The following is a 24,170-nucleotide window of genomic DNA, read 5'->3' as shown; positions in this document are numbered from 1 at the left end:
TGGGATAGGCGTCAAATTTTGATACCTCATTCAATTTCCTAAAATCATTACAGAACCGTAATAAACCATCCGGTTTGGGAATAAGGACAATCGGGCTAGCCCACTCGCTCTTTGACTCTTCTATGACCCCTAGACGTAGCATCGATCTTACCTCCTGCGAAATGGCCTGTCGCCGAGCCTCCGGTACTCGGTATGGTCTTAGGCGGACTTTCACCCGGGGCTCGGTGACAATGTCATGCTCGATCAAGGTGGTACGTCCAGGAAGGTCAGAGAATACGTCCCTATTCCGACTAACAAATTCTTTCACCTCTTGTGCTTGTTTGGTCGACAGTCCATCCCCTATCGTCACCCCAGCGGCGTTCTCCGGAACACCTGGTGACCCCGGGTCACTCCCTGACGTCCCGACAGAGGGCGGGCTGTCTGCAAACAAATTCTCTCTGTCTCTCCAAGGTTTTAGTAGATTCACATGATATACCTGTTCGGGCTTCCGCCTCCCTGGCTGGTATATCCTGTAATCAACTGGGCCCACCTTCTCCTTAACTTCATAGGGTCCTTGCCACCGGGCCAAGAATTTACTCTCGACCGTGGGCACGAGTACAAGAACTCGGTCCCCCGGGTGAAATGTCCTTACCCGGGCGGTTCGTTATATACCCGACTCTGGGCCAGTTGTGCCGCTTCCATGTGCTCACGGACGATCGGCAACACGACCCCTATTCGGTCCTGCATTTTTCCTATGTGCTCTATCACACTTTTATGAGGCGTAGGCTGTTGCTCCCATGCTTCCTTAGCGATATCCAGTAGCCCACGGGGATGTCGCCCATATAACAACTCAAAGGGCGAGAACCCCGTGGACGCCTGGGGCACCTCCCGTACCGCAAACAAAACATAGGGCAACAGTAAGTCCCAATCCCTCCCGTCCTTAGCCACGACTCTTTTTAGCATGGACTTCAGGGTCTTATTAAACCGTTCTACTAACCCATCGGTTTGGGGATGGTAGACGGACGTGTGCAGGTGTTTAATATTTAATAGCTTACACAATTCCTTTGTTATTTTGGACATAAAGGGTGTCCCCTGGTCCGTCAGAATCTCCTTTGGTATCCCCACCCGGGCAAACATACTCATGAGCTCTTTAGCTATTACCTTGGCCGACGTATGGCGCAATGGGACCGCCTCCGGATAGCGAGTGGCATAGTCTAACACTACCAGGATGTGTTGGTGACCTCGGGCTGACTTAATAATGGGGCCTACCAGATCCATGGCGATCCTTTCGAAGGGCACCTCTATAATGGGCATAGGTACCAGTGGACTGCGATAGTGAGGTTGGGGGCTAGTCAGCTGACACACTGGACAGGACTGACAGAACCTCCGGACTTCCTCATATATCCCAGGCCAATAGAACCGTTGTAGAATTCGCTCCAGCGTTTTCTTAACCCCCAGATGACCACCCAACACATGCGCATGCGCTAAATCCAAGACCATTCGCCGGTAAGGCTGGGGCACCACCAGTTGTTCCACCACCTCCTGCCTCACCTTGTCTACCCTATATAACAGGTCCTGGTTATAGGCCAGGTGAGGAAATACGGTATCGGCACCGGGACGCTGGGCAACACCATTAACCACCGACACACCTTCTCTAGCCCGCAATAACGTTGAATCCTGGAGCTGTGCGGTCCCGAAGGTTTCTCGGGGTACCTCCAGATCCAGGATGGACGAACTTTCTACTGTCTCACCCGCCAATACTTCTAGGGGAAACCGGTCAGGGTTACACTCTACCTCCTCTACGGTGACCCCTACAGCTGGGGTCCCTGCCTCGGGGTCCTCGGGCTCGGGACCTGGACATTTTCCTTCCCCATAGGTAGGCAACCCGTTCCTCCACAAAGTCCAGAACAGGGGAAAGTCCCTCCCCAATATTGCGGCATAAGGGAGCCGTCTCCCCACCCCGACGACATGTGGTACCTCCTTTCCACACACTGCCAGGGTAACCTTAGTGGTGGGATACTCCCTGCGATCCCCATGTATACAGACAATGGTAAGGGTTCGCCTTTCTGGGAGTTTTTCCGTTACCAGCGACTCATGGACCAGAGTTACCAGGCTCCCAGAGTCCAGCAGGGCCTGCACGGAGTGTCCATTAACAACGACATCACACACCGGAGGGTTGTCCGCCGCCAGCAGGGGGTCAGCTATATACACCGGTTGGGCATAAAAAGAGGACCGGCGAGCGAACCCGCAGTCCATGGGTTCGGATGCCCTAGGGCAGTTGGATGCCACATGTCCCCAGTCCTGACAATGCCAACATCTGATCCTCGCAGCCTCCCTCCTCCCCAGGGTATTCCTCCCACGGACTGGAGATCCACTCCCCTCCTTATGTGGTGGGATCCCTTTTTCAGGATCCCAGGTCGGCAGCGGGGGCTGACGTGACTTCGGTAGTACCGCTGAGTCCCGCCCCAAATCCTGAGTGGCCATATACCTCTCCACCAGGCTAACCAGTTGTTCCAGGTTGCCTGGATCGCCTTGTCCCACCCAGCGCTGTATGGCTCTCGGGAGGGTACGCACGAACCTGTCGACCACGACCCTTTCAACCATCTGAGAAGGGCTCAATATCTCAGGCTGAAGCCATTTTTTTACTAGGTGAAGTAAGTCATAGGCTTGTGACCGGGCGGGTCGGGACTCGGCAAACACCCACTGATACACCCTGTGCGCTCGCACATAGGTGTTTACCCCCAACCTGGCCAACACCTCAGCTTTTAGCCTCTCATAGTCCTTGGCCTCATCGCAGCTGAGGTCAATATAGGCCTTTTGTGCGTCCCCCACCAGAAAAGGCGCCACCACCTCGGCCCACTGCTCCAACGGCAGCCTCTCTTGCTCCGCGGTTCTTTCGAATACCATCAGGAATGCCTCTATATCATCTCCCGGACCCATTTTCCTCAGGGCGGATCGGACTTTGTCCCTGGCGGTAGACACAGTCGGGGTTGTCGCAGTTAAAACTCCTTGCAGGGATGTTCGCACCGACTCTTGCATGGCTACCAGCTGCTGCATTAGGAGAGTGTTTGTTTGCTGCTGTGCACACATAGCCTCCTCATGTCTTTTTTGCTGTAGCTCATTACTTTCCCTCTGAGCCTGCAATGCCTGTTGCTGCTGTACATTACTCTGAATCAGGTGCTTAATGGCCTCCTCCATCTTGTCAGGAACCATAAAACTTGCAGGCCTGATATATGACATGCAGTCCAACACAACTTTTGCCTCAGGCCTGCCTCACTGCAGGAATGCCCGCTCCAAGCCACCAATTGTGGGGATGTGCTCGTGGTAGGCTACGGTAGCGGCGGCAGTATTGAGGCAATCATAGACAGTCTTTGTGATACACTGTGACTTTATTCACACCAACGGCATAACAGGCAATGTGCAGACCACACAGGTGCATATCCACATAGTGCATAGAACAAAAGTCCTTCCATAGAAAATAAACAGCAGGTTTGAGTCACCTTCTTTTGGACAGACCACAGCAGTTCTGCAGGCTTCTAGGCTATCTGCCTTTGTCTCCCTCAGGCCAGAGCCCCTTTGGCTTGTAGCACCACAGGTCCCAGGGCTATCCTTCAATGTGTGCTGCGCCCAGACTCTCCTTCATCAGCACTCACTCTGTCTGTGGAAATCTCCAGCACAGCAAGACCCCCCCCCCCCCCCCCCCCATCATCAGCAGGCTGGGTTCTTAAAGGCCCAGCTCCACCAAAAACCTGGGCTGGCCGTGGGGAACAGGCACCCCCCCACTCTTTACCTGTTCCCAGTAAGAACCGGCCCGGACACGCTGCGCCAGCAGCATTCGCCGCTGTAACCGCAATGATCCGGTTCTTACTCCACCGAGGCCAGGACCTCTGGTGGCACGTATCGTCCGTCCATTATTATTCGGGGACTCTCCTACAGTATACATATTAGGTATTTCCGTGTCCGTAAGAACCTGCTCTATAAAAATATCACATGATCTAACCCCTCGGATGAACGTAAACATAAAAAATAAAAATGGTGTTAAAAAAGCCATAATTTTGTCACCTTACATCAAAAAAAGTGTAATAGCAAGCGATCAAAAAGGTATACGCACCCCAAAAGCATACCATTAAAACAGTCATCTCATCCTGCAAAAAATGAGACCCTAACTAAGACAATCGCCCCAAAAAAAAAAAAACTATGGCTCTCTGACTATGGAGACACGAAAATGATTTTTTTTTTTGTTTCAAAAAGGATATTATTGTGTAAAACTTAAATACATTTGAAAAAGTAAACATATTGGGTATCCCTGCATCCGTAACAACCTGCTCTATAAAAATAGCATATGATCTAATCTGTCAGATGAACGTTGTAAATAATAAAAACGGTGCCAAAACAGGTATTTTTGGGCAAATTTTCCATTTTAATCAATTTTTCCCTGTAACAAAGCAAGGGTTAACAGCCAAACAAAACTCAATATTTATTGCCCTGATTTTTAAGTTTACAGAAACACCCCATATGTGGTCAGAAACTGCTGTATGGCCACACGGCAGGGCGCAGAAGGAAAGGAATGCCATATGGATTTTGGAAGGCAGTTTTTGCTGGACTTGTTTTTTGACACCATGTCCCATTTGAAGACCCCCTGATGCACCCCTAGAGTAGAAACTCAAAAAAGTTACCCCATTTAAGAAACTACACCCCTCAAGGTATTCAAAACTGATTGTACAAACTTTGTTAACCCTTTAAGTGGCAAATGGAGATAAAATTTCCGAATTTCTATTTTTTGTTACTTTGCTTCACAAAAAGTATAATATCGAGCAACCAAAAATCATATGTACCCTAAAATAGTACCAAAAAAAACTGTCACCTTATCCCATAGTTTCCAAAATGGTGTCACTTTTTTGGAGTTTCTACTCTAGGGGTGCATCAGGGGGCTTCAAATGGGAAATTATGTAAATAAACCAGTCCAGCGAAATCTGCCTTCCAAAAACCACACGGCGCTCCTTTCCCTCTACGCCCTGTCGTGTGCCTGTACAGTCGTTTACGACCACATATGGGGCGTTTCTGCAAACTACAGAATCAGGGCAATAAATATTGAGTTTTGCTTGGCTGTTAACCCTTGCTTTGTTACTGGAAAGAAATTATTAAAATGGAAAATCTTCCAAATAAGTGAAATTCTGAAATTATATCTTCATTTTCCATTAAATCTTATGGAACACCTAAAGGGTTAATAAAGCTTGTAAAATCAGTTTTGAATACCTTGAGGGGTGTAGTTTCTTAGATGGGGTCACTTTTAGGGAGTTTCTACTATAGGGGTGCATCAGGGGGGCTTCAAATGGGACATGGTGTAAAAAAAACAGTCCAGCAAAATCTGACTTCCAAAAACCACACAGCGCTCCTTTCCCTCTACACCCTGACGTGGGGCCTTACAGTGGTGTACGACCACATATGGGGTGTTTCTGTAAACCGCAGAGTCAGGGAAATAAATATAGAGTTTTGTTTGGCTGTTAAACCTTGCTTTGTTAGTAGAAAAAATGGATTAAAAATTGAAAATTTGGCAAAAAATTGTAATTCTGAAATTTTATCTCCATTTGCTATCAATTCTTGTGGAACATCTAAAGGGTTAATGATGTTTGCAAAATCAGTTTTGAATACCTTGAGGGGTGTAGTTTCTAGGATGGGGTCACTTTTGGGTGGTTTCTATTATGTAAGCATCACAAAGTGACTTCAGACCTGAACTGGTCCCTAAAAATTGGGTTTTGCTTCTAAACTTCTAAGCCTTGTAACATCCCCAAAAAATAAAATATCATTCCCAAAATAATTCAAACATGAAGTAGACATATGGGGAATGTAAAGTCATCACAATTTTTGGGGGTATTACGATGTATTACATAAGTAGAGAAACTGAAACTTTGAAATTTGCAAATTTTTCCAAATTTTTGGTAAATTAGGTATTTTTTTGTGCAAAAAAAATTATTTTTTTGACTTTATTTTACCAGTGTCATGAAGTACAATATGTGACAAAAAAAACAATCTCAGTATGGCCTGGATAAGTCAAAGCGTTTTAAAGTTATCACCACACAAAGTGACACTGGTCAGATTAAAAAAAAAAATGGCCTGGTGGGGTCCTTAAGGCGTTAATGACCTATCTTGAGGATACGTCATCAGCATCATGAAACTGACAACATCTTATTTTAAGGCTACTTTCACATTTGCGCTTTCCCTTTCTGCTGTAGAGATCCCTCATAGGATCTCAATAGCAGGGGGGAAACGCTTCCATTTTGTCCCCACAAAACTGAACTGAAGGGAACGAAATGCACCAGAATGCATTCCGTTCTGTTTGGTTGCGTCCCCATCGTGGACAGAATAACGCTGCAAGCAGTGTTTTCCTGTCCGCAATGTGGTGCAGAGCAAGACAGATCAGTCCTGACACACAATGTAAGTCAATGGGGATCACCAAAAATGCTTCCGTTCTGATAATACAACCGATTGCCTCAGTTATAAATGGATCCAGTTGTATTATCTTTAAAATAGTCATGACCAACATTGAAAGCGAATGGGGGAGAGATCCGTTTTCTATTGTGTCAGAGAGAACGGATCCATCCCAATTAGCTTTCAATGTTCATGACGAATCTAGCAAAAACCGCTGGTGTGAAAGTAGCCTAAGATGACGTTTCCCCATCTATTAACAATTTTGAAGCATTTTTTCATGTAACTATATTGTTGCAATAACGGTACAACTGGGTGTTGCCAGTTGGGGGGGGGGGGGGGGTGTCCCTGCACAGTCTGACATTAACCAGTCAGTGCTGCTAGTGTCAGACTATGCAGGCAGATGCTCCCAACTAGTAAAGCGCAGGTGGATCTTTATTGCAGACTGCTGGCAATTCATTCATTAACTTCTTGGAGGAATGACACATGAAGTGTAGTTACTAAAATAGACATGTCAAGAGAAGTTCTCTTTAAAAGAAGATTTAGACTGACATTTTTTTATACAGAGGAGGTAAATTGTTCCTTGCAGATATTGTTCATGTGCAGCCTGCACCTGTATTTTATTGTCTAATGGCCGAGCATTACAATGGTGCTTTATCATTAACACATTAATAATCAACATTTCATCTATGGCCAACTTAAATGAGAGAAAATCCATTGGCTGTCGCCTCATGATAACAGTTGGGTTATGAAGATCTAAAAGACACACTAATACAGAATTCTCTTCTATGCAGAGGCTGGAAGAGATCATGAAGAGGACAAGACGCAGTGAAGCGGGGGATAAGGTATTCATATAAACTGTTAATTAAGACAAACCCTATGTCTCAAATCAGTCTCTAAAACTGTTCAGGAAGTTTGAAGTTGAAAATGTAATTTCTTTTCAGCAGCCCAATGTTCAGAAAAATGGAGAGGTTCCTAAAACGGTTGAAAACACAGGTATGTAGTAGTTTAAGGAGACATTTTCTTATTTAGCCCTGAGCTACACTAAGGCGACCTGCACATGTTCTATATTACAGAAAAGTGTATGATTGGACAAATCTCATGTACCCTTTGCTTTTTCGTTCCATGCAAAAATTGACCTGCCGTGCGGGTTTTATAACCTACAGCCTGTCCATTTTTTGTGTGGTTATCACCCTGTTCAATGCAAGGCTAAGGATTTGGGGCAAAACCTCATCAAATCTGCATCAAAAATCACAAGTAAGTCATGTGATTTTCAGTGCAGATACACAGAAATCTGCACAGAGATTCTTGCAGAATTTCTGCAAGACCCATGTGCAGGTAGCCTAAGGGTTCAAAATGATGGTGTATAGTTGGTTGCATGCAGCCAGTGACCTTTTGATTTGTGGTAATTGTTACTGGCTGCAGCAAGTGGATGTAATTTGGCTGCATGTGGCCAGCCTCACTGTCCGGTCATACCCCAAGAAATTTAGAAGTGCTACTGTTTGATTTAACAAGCTTCAGCTGCAGTGCAAAGCAATATATTGAGTTGTATGCAGACTTATGTACTACAGTGATCACTCAAAGTTTCCATGTAACCCTAGCCTTAGGGTCCTATTACATGAACCGATGTGTCAGGCAATTATCAGGAACAAACCAGACATTCCAGATAATTCCCTGATCATCAGCAGAGATGAGGGCTTGTCCCACAGCAAATCATTGTTCCTGGGCAGCAGATCGCTGTTTAGACAGCACAATGTGCTGCACAGAAATAATGATTTTAGGTGCCAGCTGAAAGACACGATAAGCTTGCCTGCTTAATCGCCAATACCTTTTACACAGGCCAGGTATCAGGAAGGACAGTTTACACAAACATCCCCAATAATCAGCCTGATTATCGGCCTGTGTAAAAGGACCTTTATTTTTATGAACATCTCTATAAAATTAAAAGTACTGAAAAAGTTTAGTGAAAGTTCCAAAAAGTATAGTAAAAATGTACAATTCATATATAATGTATATACTTAATGTTCTAGTAATGTGTGCCTTCTCTCCCTAGCCATTACACCCACCCCCTTAAAAGAGGAGCAGACATCGGTATTTCTCCCGGGCGATGCAGAAACCATTCGAAATGGAAAATCGGTGGCCACATCGCCAAGGATTGTTACTTTTTCCCAAGACAGGTAAATGAAAATGTTCATGAATGATTTTTACTTTGCTGATGATTGTGTGACATTTTGGTAAGGTTAATATATACTGTAACTCTATAGCTATTGGAATGTGCTTCTATAGTTTGCGGCAATTTTTCCTTTAGTTGACTTAATGTGTCCTTTTATGGCTTTAAGCACAGAGAAACAACCAAATGAAAATGGTTTACGAACAACAAACAACAATTTTGAAGAGATCATAAATTTACCAGTTGGATCGAAACCAATGAAACTTGATTCTCTAAACAATGAAGGGAGCAGCATCGAGGACCTTCCACCTCTGAATCCACTTATCGCTTTTGAAGTTGATAATGTGCAAACACCACAAAGAGCAGGTAAAATAATGATGGTAAACGCCAAATAAAGAGCCTTCCCTATTTTGTAGTGTAGTCTTTACAGCACTAACTGACCAGTAATCTGGAACTAAACGTGATAAAAGTAGTACCTCAAACATGTATCCGTGCTGGGAGAATCCCATTATACATAGTCATAGATGGAAATGCTGGGCAGTTACCATGGCTCATTAGTGAAGATAATGAGAAACTGTGAGTTTAGGATATTTGTAACATATAAGTGCAAGATAAAGTCACAATGGACACCTTTAGATATTAAGGTCTTTGGCTAAAACATCACTTTTTCTAAACTGGTCATAGGTAGAAACGTTAATTTGGCCAGTAGTTATGAACCCTGATTCACACATTAATATGCACGTTTGGCTCAATCAAACGCATATGGTATTTCAGTGTAAAAGGGGAGATGGCTTGCAGACACAACGGATGCCAAGGAGCTTTCTGTGGGGGTATATTCACCTCCATTTGGGAATCCACTCCGTGGTTGTTCCCCTGCAGAGACATTTATAAGGAAATATAGCTCTATGGGCTACTGTTGCTTTGAGGAGACGAGCAGTTGAATAAGCCTAGAATGGGTGTCAATTCACTTTTATGTTGATTTTTCAATAAAGTTGATTATTTTGCTTTTAGTGTCCCTTCAGGCAGTGTTTTATATATATATATATATATATATATATATATATATATATATATATATATATATACACACACACAGTACAGACCAAAAGTTTGGACACACCTTCTCATTCAAAGGGTTTTCTTTATTTTCATGACTATGAAAATTGTAGATTCACACTGAAGGCATCAAAACTATGAATTAACACATGTGGAATTATATACATAACAAAAAAGTGTGAAACAACTGAAAATATGTCATATTCTAGGTTCTTCAAAGTAGCCACCGTTTGCTTTGGTTACTGCTTTGCACACTCTTGGCATTCTCTTGATGAGCTTCAAGAGGTAGTCACCTGAAATGGTCTTCCAACAGTCTTGAAGGAGTTCCCAGAGATGCTTAGCACTTGTTGGCCCTTTTGCCTTCACTCTGCGGTCCAGCTCACCCCAAACCATCTCGATTGGGTTCAGGTCCGGTGACTGTGGAGGCCAGGCCATCTGGCGTAGCACCCCATCACTCTCCTTCATGGTCAAATAGCCCTTACACAGCTTGGAGGTGTGTTTGGGGTCATTATCCTGTTGAAAAATAAATGATGGTCCAACTAAACGCAAACCGGATGGAATAGCATGCCGCTGCAAGATGCTGTGGTAGCCATGCTGGTTCAGTATGCCTTCAATTTTGAATAAATCCCCAACAGTGTCACCAGCAAAGCACCCCCACAGCATCACACCTCCTCCTCCATGCTTCACGGTGGGAACCAGGCATGTAGAGTCCATCCATTCACCTTTTCTGCATTGCACAAAGACACGGTGGTTGGAGCCAAAGATCTCAAATTTGGACTCGGCCAAAGCACAGATTTCCACTGGTCTAATGTCCATTCCTTGTGTTCTTTAGCCCAAACAAGTCTCTTCTGCTTGTTGCCTGTCCTTAGCAGTGGTTTCCTAGCAGATATTCTACCATGAAGGCCTGATTCACAAAGTCTCCTCTTAACAGTTGTTCTAGAGATGTGTCTGCTGCTAGAACTCTGTGTGGCATTGACCTGGTCTCTACTCTGAGCTGCTGTTAACCTGCGATTTCTGAGGCTGGTGACTCGGATGAACTTATCCTCCGCAGCAGAGGTGACTCTTGGTCTTCCTTTCCTGGGGCGGTCCGCATGTGAGCCAGTTTCTTTGTAGTGCTTGATGGTTTTTGTGACTGCACTTGGGGACACTTTCAAAGTTTTCCCAATTTTTCGGACTGACTGACCTTCATTTCTTAAAGTAATGATGGCCACTCGTTTTTCTTTACTTAGCTGCTTTTTTCTTGCCATAATACAAATTCTAACAGTCTATTCAGTAGGACTATCAGCTGTGTATCCACCTGACTTCTCCACAACGTAACTGATGGTCCCAACCCCATTTATAAGGCAAGAAATCCCACTTATTAAACCTGACAGGGCACACTTGTGAAGTGAAAACCATTTCAGGTGACTACCTCTTGAAGCTCATCAAGAGAATGCCAAGAGTGTGCAAAGCAGTAATCAAAGAAAAAGGTGGCTACTTTGAAGAACCTAGAATATGACATATTTTCAGTTGTTTCACACTGAAAATAAATAAAACTCTTTGAATGAGAAGGTGTGTCCAAACCTTTGGTCTCTACTGTAGATATATATATATATATAGATATATATATATATATATATATATATATATATATATATATAGATAGATATAGAGATATTTATATAGAGATAGATAGACACATATATATATATATATATATATATATATATATATATATATATATATATACACACAGTTGCAAGAAAAAGTATGTGAACCCTTTGGAATTATATGGATTTCTGCACAAATTGGTCATAAAATGTGATCTGATCTTTATTTAAGTCACAACAATAGACAATCACAGTGTGCTTAAACTAATAACACACAAATAATTAAATGTTACCATGTTTTTATTGAACACACCATGTAAACATTCACAGTGCAGGTGGAAAAAGTATGTGAACCCTTGGATTTAATAACTGGTTGAACCTCCTTTGGCAGCAATAACTTCAACCAAACATTTCCTGTAGTTGCAGATCAGACGTGCACAATGGTCAGGAATAATTCTTGACCATTCCTCTTTACAGAACTGTTTCAGTTCAGCAATATTCTTGGGATGTCTGGTGTGAATCGCTTTCTTGAGGTCATGCCACAGCATCTCAATCGGGTTGAGGTCAGGACTCTGACTGGGTCACTCCAGAAGGCGTATTTTCTTCTGTTTAAGCCATTCTGTTGTTGATTTACTTCTATGCTTTGGGTCGTTGTCCTGTTGCAACACCCATCTTCTGTTGAGCTTCAGCTGGTGGACAGATGGCCTTAAGTTCTCCTGCAAAATGTATTGATAAACTTGGGAATAGATTTTTCCTTTGACGATAGCAATCCGTCCAGGCCCTGACGCAGCAAAGCAGCCCCAAACCATGATGCCCCCACCAACATACTTCACAGTTGGGATCAGGTTTTGATGTTGGTGTGCTGTGCCTCTTTTTCTCCACACATCGTGTTGTGTGTTTCTTCCAAACAACTCAACTTCAGTTTCATCTGTCCACAGAATATTTTGCCAGTACTGCTGTGGAACATGTAGGTGCTCTTGTGCAAACTGTAAACGTGCAGCAACGTTTTTTTTGGACAGCAGTGGCTTCCTCTGTGGTATCATCCCATGAAATCAATTCTTGTTTAATGTTTTACGTATCGTAGATTCGTTGACAGGGATGTTAGCATATGCCAGAGACTTTTGTAAGTCTTTAGCTGACACTCTAGGATTCTTCTTCACCTCATTGAGCAGTCTGCTCTGTGCTCTTGCAGTCATCTTTACAGGACGGCCACTCCTAGGGAGAGTAGCAGCAGTGCTGAACTTTCTCCATTTATAGACAATTTGTCTTACCGTGGACTGATGAACAGCAAGGCTTTTGGAAATACTTTTATAACCCTTTCCAGCTTTATGCAAGTCAACAATTCTTAATTGTAGGTCTTCTGAAAGCTCTTTTGTGCGAGGCATCATTCACATCAGGCAATGCTTCTTGTGAAAAGCAAACCCAAAACTGGTGTGTGTGTTTTTTATAGGGCAGGGAGCTTTAACCAACACCTCCAATCTCATCTCATTGATTGGACTCCAGTTGGCTGACACCTTACTCCAATTAGCTCTTGGAGATGTCATTATTCTAGGGGTTCACATACTTTTTCCACCTGCATTATGAATGTTTACATGGTGTGTTCAATAAAAACATGGTAACATTTAATTCTTTGTGTGTTATTAGTTTAAGCAGACTGTGATTGACTATTGAGAGAAAAACTTAAATCCAGCTCACCTCCCAGTTAGTATGATCCCGATTCTGAAACCCTAGGGGAGTGACCCCGTCGCAGGCTGCAGGTAATTTGGAAGAAGGTCTCAGATTCAAGTAGGGTCCATGTTAAAATCGCTTCTTTATTTGGACATCATACAGACATGACAGACTGCCACACAGTACAACAGATTGGCGTTGACGCGTTTCGGGTACTGAGACCCTTAGTCGTAACGTTGTTGCACAGTGAGATACCCCAATATAAAGGGAAAAGATAGCCATTCCCCCCTACAATCCATGGGAGGCAGCATTGATCCCATTGGTCGTCTCACTGTGCATCACACCTTAGTTGCCACCCATTCATTACCAAGTTGATGCATTGCAGACTGTGCTGGGACTTAACAAAAGTTAACCCTTGAGGACTCTGGTCCAAATTCTGTGAACATTCACTAAAAAAAAAAAAAAAAAAAAGGGGGGGGAGGGGAAACAGGTGAAAGTCCCCAAAAAAACGCACAGTATGAACACACCAACTTGTGTAACATATAAAAACATATATTGTACAAAACCAAAACAGCCTTCACATTAATAACAGTATTATTGACAGTATTATTTCTGCTTAGGACATTGTTACCACGCTTGGTAATCTTGTTATGCAGGAGAAAACCACTAATAATGATAATGGCACCAAGAACTGGGGACCAAATGGACAGACACAAGAAAAGGAATGGGGGGGGAAGGGGAGACAGTGAGAAAGAATAGACACGCAGGAATGATGCACATAAATGCACATGTTTATATATAAATGAACATATTTGTTATTGGTATATGTACATCAATTCCTTTTTCAGGTTAAGGCCATATGGAACTCTAGTGTTCAGCCTGAAGATCCAAAACGCCTCCCGTAGGAGGAGTTTCTTGCGGTGGTCACCACCTCTCTTGGGGGCAAATACCCTCTCTATCGCAAAGGCTTTAAAGCCCCTTACTTGACGATCATGTATTTGTATAAAATGTCTAGCTACATTCGAAATATTAAGTGCATTAGGGTTGCTTATATAATTTAAATGTTCCAGAAGGCGATTCCTGAATCTTCGGATCGTACTTCCAACATACATTAGGTTGCAATCCTTGCACTGTATAATGTATACCACTCCTGCAGTGTTGCAATTAATATAGCTTTGTATTGGAAAGCTGCAGGAGTGGTCAGATCTGTCAAAGGACTTAGAGGGGGTGGCATAGATGCAAGTCTTGCAGGGATTGCCCCCGCATTTGGAAAAGCCCTTGTATCTAAGCCAACTAGGCTTCATGCTGGCTCCCATCCTATTGGCCGTGAAGAGGGATGGGGACAGCGAGCAGGACAATGTAGTGGCTTTTCTGGAAACAATTTTGAGACCTGATTTCAGGGCATTATATAATATTTCGTCATCATACAGAATAGGCAGACATCCCTTAATGATGGAGCTGATTTTATTGAACTCCTTGCTATATGCCAGCGATAACGTTGGTACATTGTCCTGGTCACTGTTCCCATACCTCTCCATCCTCCTGGATGGGGTATCCCGTTTGCCTCCTGCTGCTATTTTGCCAAAAAGCATTTCCCCTCTATTTTTTCTCCGTGCAATAGCTCTGCCCCTCTCTAGCATCCAGGTAGGGTAATTTCTGGCTTTTAATCTGACATCTACCTTATTAAATTCCTCGTCCAGAAGTGCAGGGAGACTGCAGTTCCTGGCTGCTCGTATGTATTCCCCAACGGGGATCGCCCTGATGGTGTGTAAGGGATGATGGCTCCTAGCATTCAGGATGGAATTTCCGGCCACCTCTTTTCTATATGTTCGGGTGTGCACCACTTCACCTGGGCAACCTCGGAGCGTCAGGTCTAAGAAATTGATAGTGGTCTCACCAAAGGCACATGTGAAACGTAGGTTATAGTTATTCGCATTAAGATACATCTGGAGGTCTGGGACGGCAGATACACCGCCCGCCCAAATCATGAGCAGGTCATCGATGTATCTGCCGTACCAGACCAATCCAACCCCAAAAGGGTTGTCCACATTATATATGAATTTTTCTTCCCAGTATGCCATGGTTAAATTCGCCAGCGAGGGCGAAAAATCATGAGCAGGTCATCGATGTATCTGCCGTACCAGACCAATCCAACCCCAAAAGGGTTGTCCACATTATATATGAATTTTTCTTCCCAGTATGCCATGGTTAAATTCGCCAGCGAGGGCGAAAATTTCGCCCCCATTGACACTCCGCGTGTCTGTAAGTAATGCACACCGTCGATCCATATATAGTAGCCAACTATATATGGATCACGGCGGATGTTATAGCTCTGTACCCCTCCATCCCCCACGGGGTCGCCCTGATGACCATGGAATACCATCTCCATAGGTATACGGGATGTGGCCCCAACTACATTGATTATGTGTGTGAGGTCACAGCCTTCTTGCTCATTCACAATTATTTTATGTTCGACGGTGTGCATTACTTACAGACACGCGGAGTGTCAATGGGGGCGAAATTTTCGCCCTCGCTGGCGAATTTAACCATGGCATACTGGGAAGAAAAATTCATATATAATGTGGACAACCCTTTTGGGGTTGGATTGGTCTGGTACGGCAGATACATCGATGACCTGCTCATGATTTGGGCGGGCGGTGTATCTGCCGTCCCAGACCTCCAGATGTATCTTAATGCGAATAACTATAACCTACGTTTCACATGTGCCTTTGGTGAGACCACTATCAATTTCTTAGACCTGACGCTCCGAGGTTGCCCAGGTGAAGTGGTGCACACCCGAACATATAGAAAAGAGGTGGCCGGAAATTCCATCCTGAATGCTAGGAGCCATCATCCCTTACACACCATCAGGGCGATCCCCGTTGGGGAATACATACGAGCAGCCAGGAACTGCAGTCTCCCTGCACTTCTGGACGAGGAATTTAATAAGGTAGATGTCAGATTAAAAGCCAGAAATTACCCTACCTGGATGCTAGAGAGGGGCAGAGCTATTGCACGGAGAAAAAATAGAGGGGAAATGCTTTTTGGCAAAATAGCAGCAGGAGGCAAACGGGATACCCCATCCAGGAGGATGGAGAGGTATGGGAACAGTGACCAGGACAATGTACCAACGTTATCGCTGGCATATAGCAAGGAGTTCAATAAAATCAGCTCCATCATTAAGGGATGTCTGCCTATTCTGTATGATGACGAAATATTATATAATGCCCTGAAATCAGGTCTCAAAATTGTTTCCAGAAAAGCCACTACATTGTCCTGCTCGCTGTCCCCATCCCTCTTCACGGCCAATAGGATGGGAGCCAGCATGAAGCCTAGTTGGCTTAGATACAAGGGCTTTTCCAAATGCGGGGGCAATCCCTGCAAGACTTGCATCTATGCCACCCCCTCTAAGTCCTTTGACAGATCTGACCACTCCTGCAGCTTTCCAATACAAAGCTATATTAATTGCAACACTGCAGGAGTGGTATACATTATACAGTGCAAGGATTGCGACCTAATGTATGTTGGAAGTACGATCCGAAGATTCAGGAATCGCCTTCTGGAACATTTAAATTATATAAGCAACCCTAATGCACTTAATATTTCGAATGTAGCTAGACATTTTATACAAATACATGATCGTCAAGTAAGGGGCTTTAAAGCCTTTGCGATAGAGAGGGTATTTGCCCCCAAGAGAGGTGGTGACCACCGCAAGAAACTCCTCCTACGGGAGGCGTTTTGGATCTTCAGGCTGAACACTAGAGTTCCATATGGCCTTAACCTGAAAAAGGAATTGATGTACATATACCAATAACAAATATGTTCATTTATATATAAACATGTGCATTTATGTGCATCATTCCTGCGTGTCTATTCTTTCTCACTGTCTCCCCTTCCCCCCCCATTCCTTTTCTTGTGTCTGTCCATTTGGTCCCCAGTTCTTGGTGCCATTATCATTATTAGTGGTTTTCTCCTGCATAACAAGATTACCAAGCGTGGTAACAATGTCCTAAGCAGAAATAATACTGTCAATAATACTGTTATTAATGTGAAGGCTGTTTTGGTTTTGTACAATATATGTTTTTATATGTTACACAAGTTGGTGTGTTCATACTGTGCGTTTTTTTGGGGACTTTCACCTGTTTCCCCTCCCCCCCCCTTTTTTTTTTTTTTTTTTTTTTTTTTTTAGTGAATGTTCACAGAATTTGGACCAGAGTCCTCAAGGGTTAACTTTTGTTAAGTCCCAGCACAGTCTGCAATGCATCAACTTGGTAATGAATGGGTGGCAACTAAGGTGTGATGCACAGTGAGACGACCAATGGGATCAATGCTGCCTCCCATGGATTGTAGGGGGGAATGGCTATCTTTTCCCTTTATATTGGGGTATCTCACTGTGCAACAACGTTACGACTAAGGGTCTCAGTACCCGAAACGCGTCAACGCCAATCTGTTGTACTGTGTGGCAGTCTGTCATGTCTGTATGATGTCCAAATAAAGAAGCGATTTTAACATGGACCCTACTTGAATCTGAGACCTTCTTCCAAATTACCTGTGATTGACTATTGTTGTGACTTGGATTAAGATTAGATCACATTTTATGACCAATTGGTGCAGAAATCCATATAATTCCAAAGGGTTCACATACTTTTTCTTGCCACTGTGTGTGTGTGTATATATGTATATATATATATATATATATATATGTATAGATAGAGATATATAGACATAGATATATATATATATAGATATAGATATATAGAGATAGATAGATATAGATATCTAGAAGACAAAATAAGTCTCTAATGGCTGATTCACACCACCGTGCTTGGTCCGGGAAACATGGTCCATATGTTGGCCATATCTCCCGGACTGAACTGATGAGTCAGTTCCTACATGATCACATAATGACTATCATAAATTACTATGATGCAGTCAGTTCGCGTTCCCGGACTGAACACAGTCATGTGAATCAGCCTTAAAGGTGCCCCTGAATGTTTAGGTTTTTATCAAGTTGAAGTGAACAGCACATGCATGGGATTGCAGGGCCAGGGGAGATGACGAATCAGACATCTGACCCTGTCAGTCAAGTGGAGGGCAGAGCAGAGGAGCTATGGACACAAGTGGCTAGAACTCGTCCTCTGGGCAAGGTTTTAATCAATTGGGTCAGCCCGACCAGGCATTAAAGCTGTTTTGATAGAGATGACCCTGCTGACAGATGCAATTCTGTAGTGCTACAAAAACTTTCACTGGAGCCAGTAGAAAGAGGGAAAAATGATCTTGCTTAGTCCTGAGTGGATCACAAGTAGCTTGACACTGAAAATAGCGAGTCTACTCTGAAGCATTTCTTAATGTGATTTCTTCACACGTAAAGTAATGTTCTGTTGTTATCCCCAGAGGTCATCTGAACACCCAGAACTGAGGTTTAGAAATCACCCTTAAAGCCCCAGGGATTCATTTGAAAATTTAAAAGGATTTTTTTTTCTTTCGAATTTTTGGGATTTTTTTTTCTCTGAAGGACACCTTTTACTATTACCAGCTAACAGACTGGCTGCATTAAACAGCGTTTTCCTTAAAATGCTGCTTTTTGCACGCATATTGTATGATGAAGTTTTTACCTACCTGAAAGGAAGAAAAGCATGGAAGCATCGAGGTGGATTGTGGGACTATTTTGGGACTGTCCGGTTTTAAATGTAATTGTTTAACCTGATAATCTTTTACGCTGTATATGTTTAATACTTGAAAATACCCTCATAGCTCTACGTGTAGGGCTAGGGAGCGGTGTCATTTAAACCATTTGGTTTAAATATTATTGCTGAGAACTCCATTTAAAGGGGCTTTAATGTATAGGCTACTGTATCAGGTTCTCGAACATGTAAAGTAATCATCTCATAGGTTGGTTTCTTTGAAAGTAATTGACAGGATCTTAATCTGATTAATAATTACAAATTTAGTAGTTACTATGATTTTATCTGTTTTTATAGTTTATTGACCCACTGTCCAGAAAGTAAATTATACCTAATTTTATCATACTTGAATATTTGTTGTACAATAACTAAAGTTTAAAAGAAAAAAGTATCTATATTGTAATGTCCGCTTGACTATAGATGTTTCTTTGCCTTACTAAATTCTTATACACATGGAAGATTCTATACATTTATGGGTTGAAAGAAAGAAGTAATTAGTATAACTTTGCTCGTTTCAGAGCAAGAGAGAATATAGAACTATTGATAATTTATCTTTATTTTTATTTGTTGGTTATGGTGTCACATTCTTCAAACACATTTTCATATGATTGTTGCTGTTTTGTCTGTTTGCTAAAGGTCTATAAATGTGCACTTTTTAAACAAAAGGAAAAACTCACGGCAATTATTCACATATGACCCGGTAAACTATTCTAAAATTCTAGCCCAGAGGTCCCTATTTCTGGTGGTCACAGAGAGATCAGGGGTCTGAGTTCTCAGACCCTGAAACCTGACCACCAGAGATGGGTATCATGAGCTAGAACACAGTTTTAGCTATAGGGTCTGTACACTATTGGAAACCTGAAATTGGGGTAATGTCACAATGATGTAATGATGTAAAGATGATTGGGCCCACTTTTTATACACAACGTCATACACTGAATTTGGTTTGGCTTTTGTTTGTCCTTTTCTTCATGTACATAGACATTATATTTAATGCCTAAATCATGTCGTTTTTATTTGTTTTACGCTATATAGCATGTCATTAATTAATAAATCTGTTTGAAGTAATTAGTTAATGGATTTTCCATGTGTTTTCATTTCTCTGTGGTCCGTACCACATCATATTTTGGGTTTCACAATGAGAATAAAGTAATTGCTAGAACAGCGATCAGAAACCTTCCGCACTCCAGCTGCTGTGAAACTACAACTCCAAGCATGCATACGTACTTAGCTGTGCTTGTAACTCACATAGAAGTGAAAGGAGGATTCTGGGAGTTGTAGTTTTCAGAACAGCTAGAGTGCTGATCTCTGCACTAGAGTAAGGAAAAGAGACCGCTTTCCAGTTTAATATTTAATCACTCATTAAAATTTTCACAGGTTCACAGTATGACCATATCAATATTTAATGTTACAGTACATTAGGAATAAATGCAAAGTAATTAAACAGGTATAAAACACAAAGGTACAACATATAAAATCTATTCTAAAAGAGAAGTACAATAAAGTGTGCAATAAATAAAAAGGTAGAATGTAATGTGTTTGGAAGATGTTGGTAAAGGAGTTGTCTAGAACAGGACACCAGAAGAGGTCTGACACCTCACGCTCCCACCAATCGGCTATTACCTTCCGGTGCTGGAGCTACACAGCTGCGTCCATTGTGTAGTGGATGGAGGTAGTAAGTGCAACATTGCTTCCAGAGAAGTGAAAAGTGAATGGTAGCAGCGCTGCAGTTACCAGCTCCATCCACTACACAAAGGACAGCATCGGAACTACAAGGTGGGAGTGTGAGGCCATCACGATCAATATCCTGGACAACCCCTTAAGGGTTACGGCTACACGGCACACAACATTTATTATAATGTGTTTCAATGGTATCGATATGCTGCAATGTGGCAGTCGCAAACAATGGACACCAGTCTGTGTTTTTTGGGAATTATCGCAGCATGTCGCTTTATAACAGTATTGAAATACACTTTATGAAATGGTGCCATACCCTTTTGTGTGGTGCGGTAGCCGTATCCTTGTGGTGGAAACCCACTCAGAAAATGCCCCCTTTAGCCAGTTTGTTTCAATAGTTAATCATTTCCTAGATAGTCCCCAATATTCAAGCGGAAAATATTAAAGGGGTTACCTAGAATTTGAAAGGGCTGTTTATCTCCAAGAAACATTCCTGCTCTTGTCCAGTGACTGTTTATGGTATTAGCTAAGGCTATGTTCTTATCATGTTTGTAAACTTAGTGTATGGGAAATTTCCCAACATACACAATAAATGTGTCCACGTGGTTCCAGTATGGAATAGCATTGTAGACTATGTGTTTATATGGTACAGTGGTATCCAGTGATAAGAAGAAAAAATATGATGAATGCTTTAAAAAAAAATAAAAACAGCAAGACCCTATGGGTTATGTAATGCCACTCAGAGGCATTAGTTAAATGTATAAGTCCTAGCATATTTATTAAATGGAGGCCATAAACGTGATGTGAAGAGAGTCTAAGATCCATTCACTTGACAGTACAATACCATAGACTCAGACTCAACCTATGGACAAGAGAGAAGCTGACCCTGGTATCTAATCTTGGACAACGCATTCATTCTGAGTGCAGTTGTACCTTTTTAAAGTGGATTTAAGTATCCTCCTGAAGGAATGTGCTGTGAAAGTGGAGGGCTTGTTTTCTGCAGATACCAATGCTTATTGTTAGGAGGATGCACCAACACTCAAGGTCCACATCACAAAATATCTTCCCTATTAGGAAAAATAAAACACTACAAGGAACAGTCAGTGGGGCTCACTGCTGCCCGCACCACAAGCCAGAACTATGTAAACATGTTATAGGGAGTGGTCACCAATTACTCCTTCAGGTTTAAGCTGTCTGTTTGACTAATGGCCAGTTTGAGTAGTGCCCGAGTCTCCTCTGTCTGCTGACGGACTTGCTCAAGCTGTTCTTTTAGTCGACTCTGACTAATGGCCACAGAAAATTCAGGATCTGGAAAGAAGATGAAAACAGTTATCTACAGGTAGATCAGGTACCATCTTATTTTTTCCCCAGTGCCGTTTATGGGGAAAAAAAATGATTGACCTTGGTTACTTATGTGTAACCAGCTTTATTTTCTGATTATTTGACGCCTAAGGCAAATATTTAAAGGGATTCTGTCACCAGGTTTCACCCCCTCCAGATAAAAATATGGTTATGTTCAGGGAGCTTTAACCATTCCTAATGTGGTCTTATAAATGTAATCTGTAGGCTAATTTTGCTAAAAATACGCTATTACTAACCTGTCATTCATAAAAATAAGGTGCCCAAGGGGATGTAAATGGCTCCAAGCTGCCGCCCGCACCTTCTGCCGTTCGTGCCCAGTGCCGCCTCATAATCTTCTGTGACGCCTCCTGCTCTCCCTCCCTCCTCCCTCCTCCCTCCTCCTGCTGTGACACCTCCTGCTCTCCCTCCCTCCCCCCTCCTCCTGCTGTGACGTCTCCTGCTCTCTCTCCCTCCCCCCTCCTCCTGCTGTGACGTCTCCTGCTCTCTCTCCCTCCCCCCTCCTCCTGCTGTAAGATTGCTGTGACGTCTCCTGCTCTCCCTCCCTCCCCCCTCCTCCTGCTGTAACATTGCGATGTTACAGCAGGAGGCGTCACAGCAGGAGGAGGGGAGGGAGAGCAGGAGACGTCACAGCAGGAGGAGGGGGAGGGAGGGAGAGCAAGAGACGTCACAGCAATCTTTCAGCAGGAGGAGGGGGGAGGGAGGGAGAGTAGGAGACGTCACAGCAGGAGGAGGGGGGAGGGAGGGAGAGCAGGAGGCGTCACAGAAGATTATGAGGCGGCGCTGGGCACGAATGGCAGCAGGTGCGGGCGGCAGCTTGGAGCCATTTACATCCCCTTGGGCACCTTATTTTTATGAATGACAGGTTAGTAATAGCGTATTTTTAGCAAAATTAGCCTACAGATTACATTTGTAAGACCACATTAGGAATGGTTAAAGCTCCCTGAACATAACCATATTTTTATCTGGAGGGGGTGAAACCTGGTGACAGAATCCCTTTAAAAGGGGAAACAATGTAACTCTCTGTAAAACATATTGTACCAAATTTATCAAGATTTTGCTCACAACATACTGTAGACGCACCTCTCTTCTTTTTACCATTTTATGGGGATAATTTGGTACAACAACTGCATGTTATCATGACACACTCCGGAATGTATTACACACATTGTAGCAAAATACGCTATTTTTCCAATTCACAGTGCTGCACTTTTTGTTTTATAAATGTGTCTCAATGGGGGTCATTTACGAAGGACTTCACACCCAGCTGAAGAAAGGCATGCCATTTAATTAAAGGGTTTCTGCTTTATATTCATGACCTATCCTCAAGATAGGTCATCAATACGACTCCCGGCAACCCCCTTCTCCAGATTACATCTGCTCACCACTTTGGTGGCGACAGCGAGCAGGTAAATGATGAAGAGAAGGCAACCCTTTTAATTTGTTGCATCTGTATGTGCACCAGAATTGACATCCACTACAGCCAGGAGCTGAAGTAGATTTCTGTCATAATGTGCACCATTTTTCTGGCGCACATGTTGTTAAATGAGTCAGGCCGCAGAGTTCCCACGAAGACCCACCTCCTCCTGACCACTTTTTGGGGAAAAATGCAGAGGATGTTGTCAAAAGCTCAAAAGTCAAAAATTTTGTCAAAAAGTTGCATTTGCAACTAAATTTGCGACTTTTCTGTGCCAGAAAACTGGAGTACAGTAAGTGACCTCCAATGGGTTTATTGTGTTGAGGGTATGAAAAGTAGACCGAATTCAGTTGCTATATGACTGATGAGCAGGTTTTATTAGACCTTCACTTTTACAACGATGAACCTTAGGTTGTTTTTGATTGTCCACCTTTGCAGCCATTACATTGCTACAATGGGGATCATTTATCAAAGATCATTCTGCGCAGGTCACTGATACCTTCCAGCGCTGCCAGAGAATACACCTAATTTATAACCGGGTACGTACCACGTCATAAATTAGGTACATCCTCTGCCAGTCCATGCACCTAGATTGTAATCTCCCCCAGTCAGGACTGGAGTAGATTTCAGTCATCATTTTTTTGGTGTAAATGTTACTGAATTCACTGGGGCTGATGGACCCTCCCCACCACTCCTCAGTGCAAGGATGATGAAAAAAGGCGTATGGGCTTTTAAAAAGTTGCATAACGAGCCTGTGTGACTTTGTTACGCCAAAAAAAGGAGTAGTGAGTATACAATGAAAATGTATCCCTGCTGTTCACTCACTTACTTACTTACTTACTTCACAGTTTATTTTTTTCCCCATGGTGTTTTTTTTTTTTTTTTGGTCACCCATTTTAAACTTACATTCTTTTTCTAAGTCTGAAAACAAACAATAAATGCCATACCTACATGCAGTGTTTAAACACAAAAATGGAACAAAAGCATCAAAAAGCCCTAAATCTAAAAACCTTTTTAGTGCATTTTTATTCTCTACTGATCTAGAACTAATATCTGGCCATAGTATTTTTTTTACTGCAAAGAAAATGCGGTGGTTTTCTGAAAAAAAAAAATAAAAATTATAAATGCGTGAAGCCGTTCTTAGA

At 42.9% G+C, this 24,170-nt stretch overlaps 2 protein-coding genes across 5 annotated transcripts in view; one reads left to right on the top strand and one right to left on the bottom strand.

Moving 5' to 3' along the window:
* Positions 1–19,626, top strand: part of MAP7 (microtubule associated protein 7) — a 145,060-nt gene extending 125,434 nt beyond the window's left edge. For 2 of the 4 annotated variants that reach the window (XM_044290820.1, XM_044290818.1), the window contains exons 14-18: positions 7,200–7,250; positions 7,350–7,401; positions 8,459–8,582; positions 8,745–8,941; positions 18,283–19,625. In XM_044290820.1, the coding sequence (XP_044146755.1) occupies positions 7,200–7,250; positions 7,350–7,401; positions 8,459–8,582; positions 8,745–8,941; positions 18,283–18,293 (435 nt within the window). In that variant the 3' untranslated portion in view covers positions 18,294–19,625. Of the gene's footprint in view, positions 1–7,199; positions 7,251–7,349; positions 7,402–8,458; positions 8,583–8,744; positions 8,942–18,282 lie in introns of those variants that run through there. The other 2 variants (XM_044290819.1, XM_044290821.1) reach the window with 2 other exon arrangements.
* A 301-nt stretch (positions 19,627–19,927) lies between these two features.
* The window catches only part of LOC122936251 (vacuolar protein 8-like), a 65,203-nt gene continuing 60,960 nt past the window's right edge, over positions 19,928–24,170 (bottom strand). The window contains exon 14 of the mRNA XM_044292367.1: positions 19,928–21,557. Within this exon, the coding sequence (XP_044148302.1) occupies positions 21,421–21,557 (137 nt within the window). The 3' untranslated portion in view covers positions 19,928–21,420. The remainder of the gene's footprint in view (positions 21,558–24,170) is intronic.

The sequence above is a fragment of the Bufo gargarizans genome, chromosome 4 (assembly GCF_014858855.1).
Source record: "Bufo gargarizans isolate SCDJY-AF-19 chromosome 4, ASM1485885v1, whole genome shotgun sequence".
In the NCBI taxonomy this organism is placed as follows: domain Eukaryota; kingdom Metazoa; phylum Chordata; class Amphibia; order Anura; family Bufonidae; genus Bufo; species Bufo gargarizans.
The sequence above is the reverse complement of the archived record's forward strand: the minus strand, read 5'-3'. Positions and strand labels throughout refer to the sequence as shown.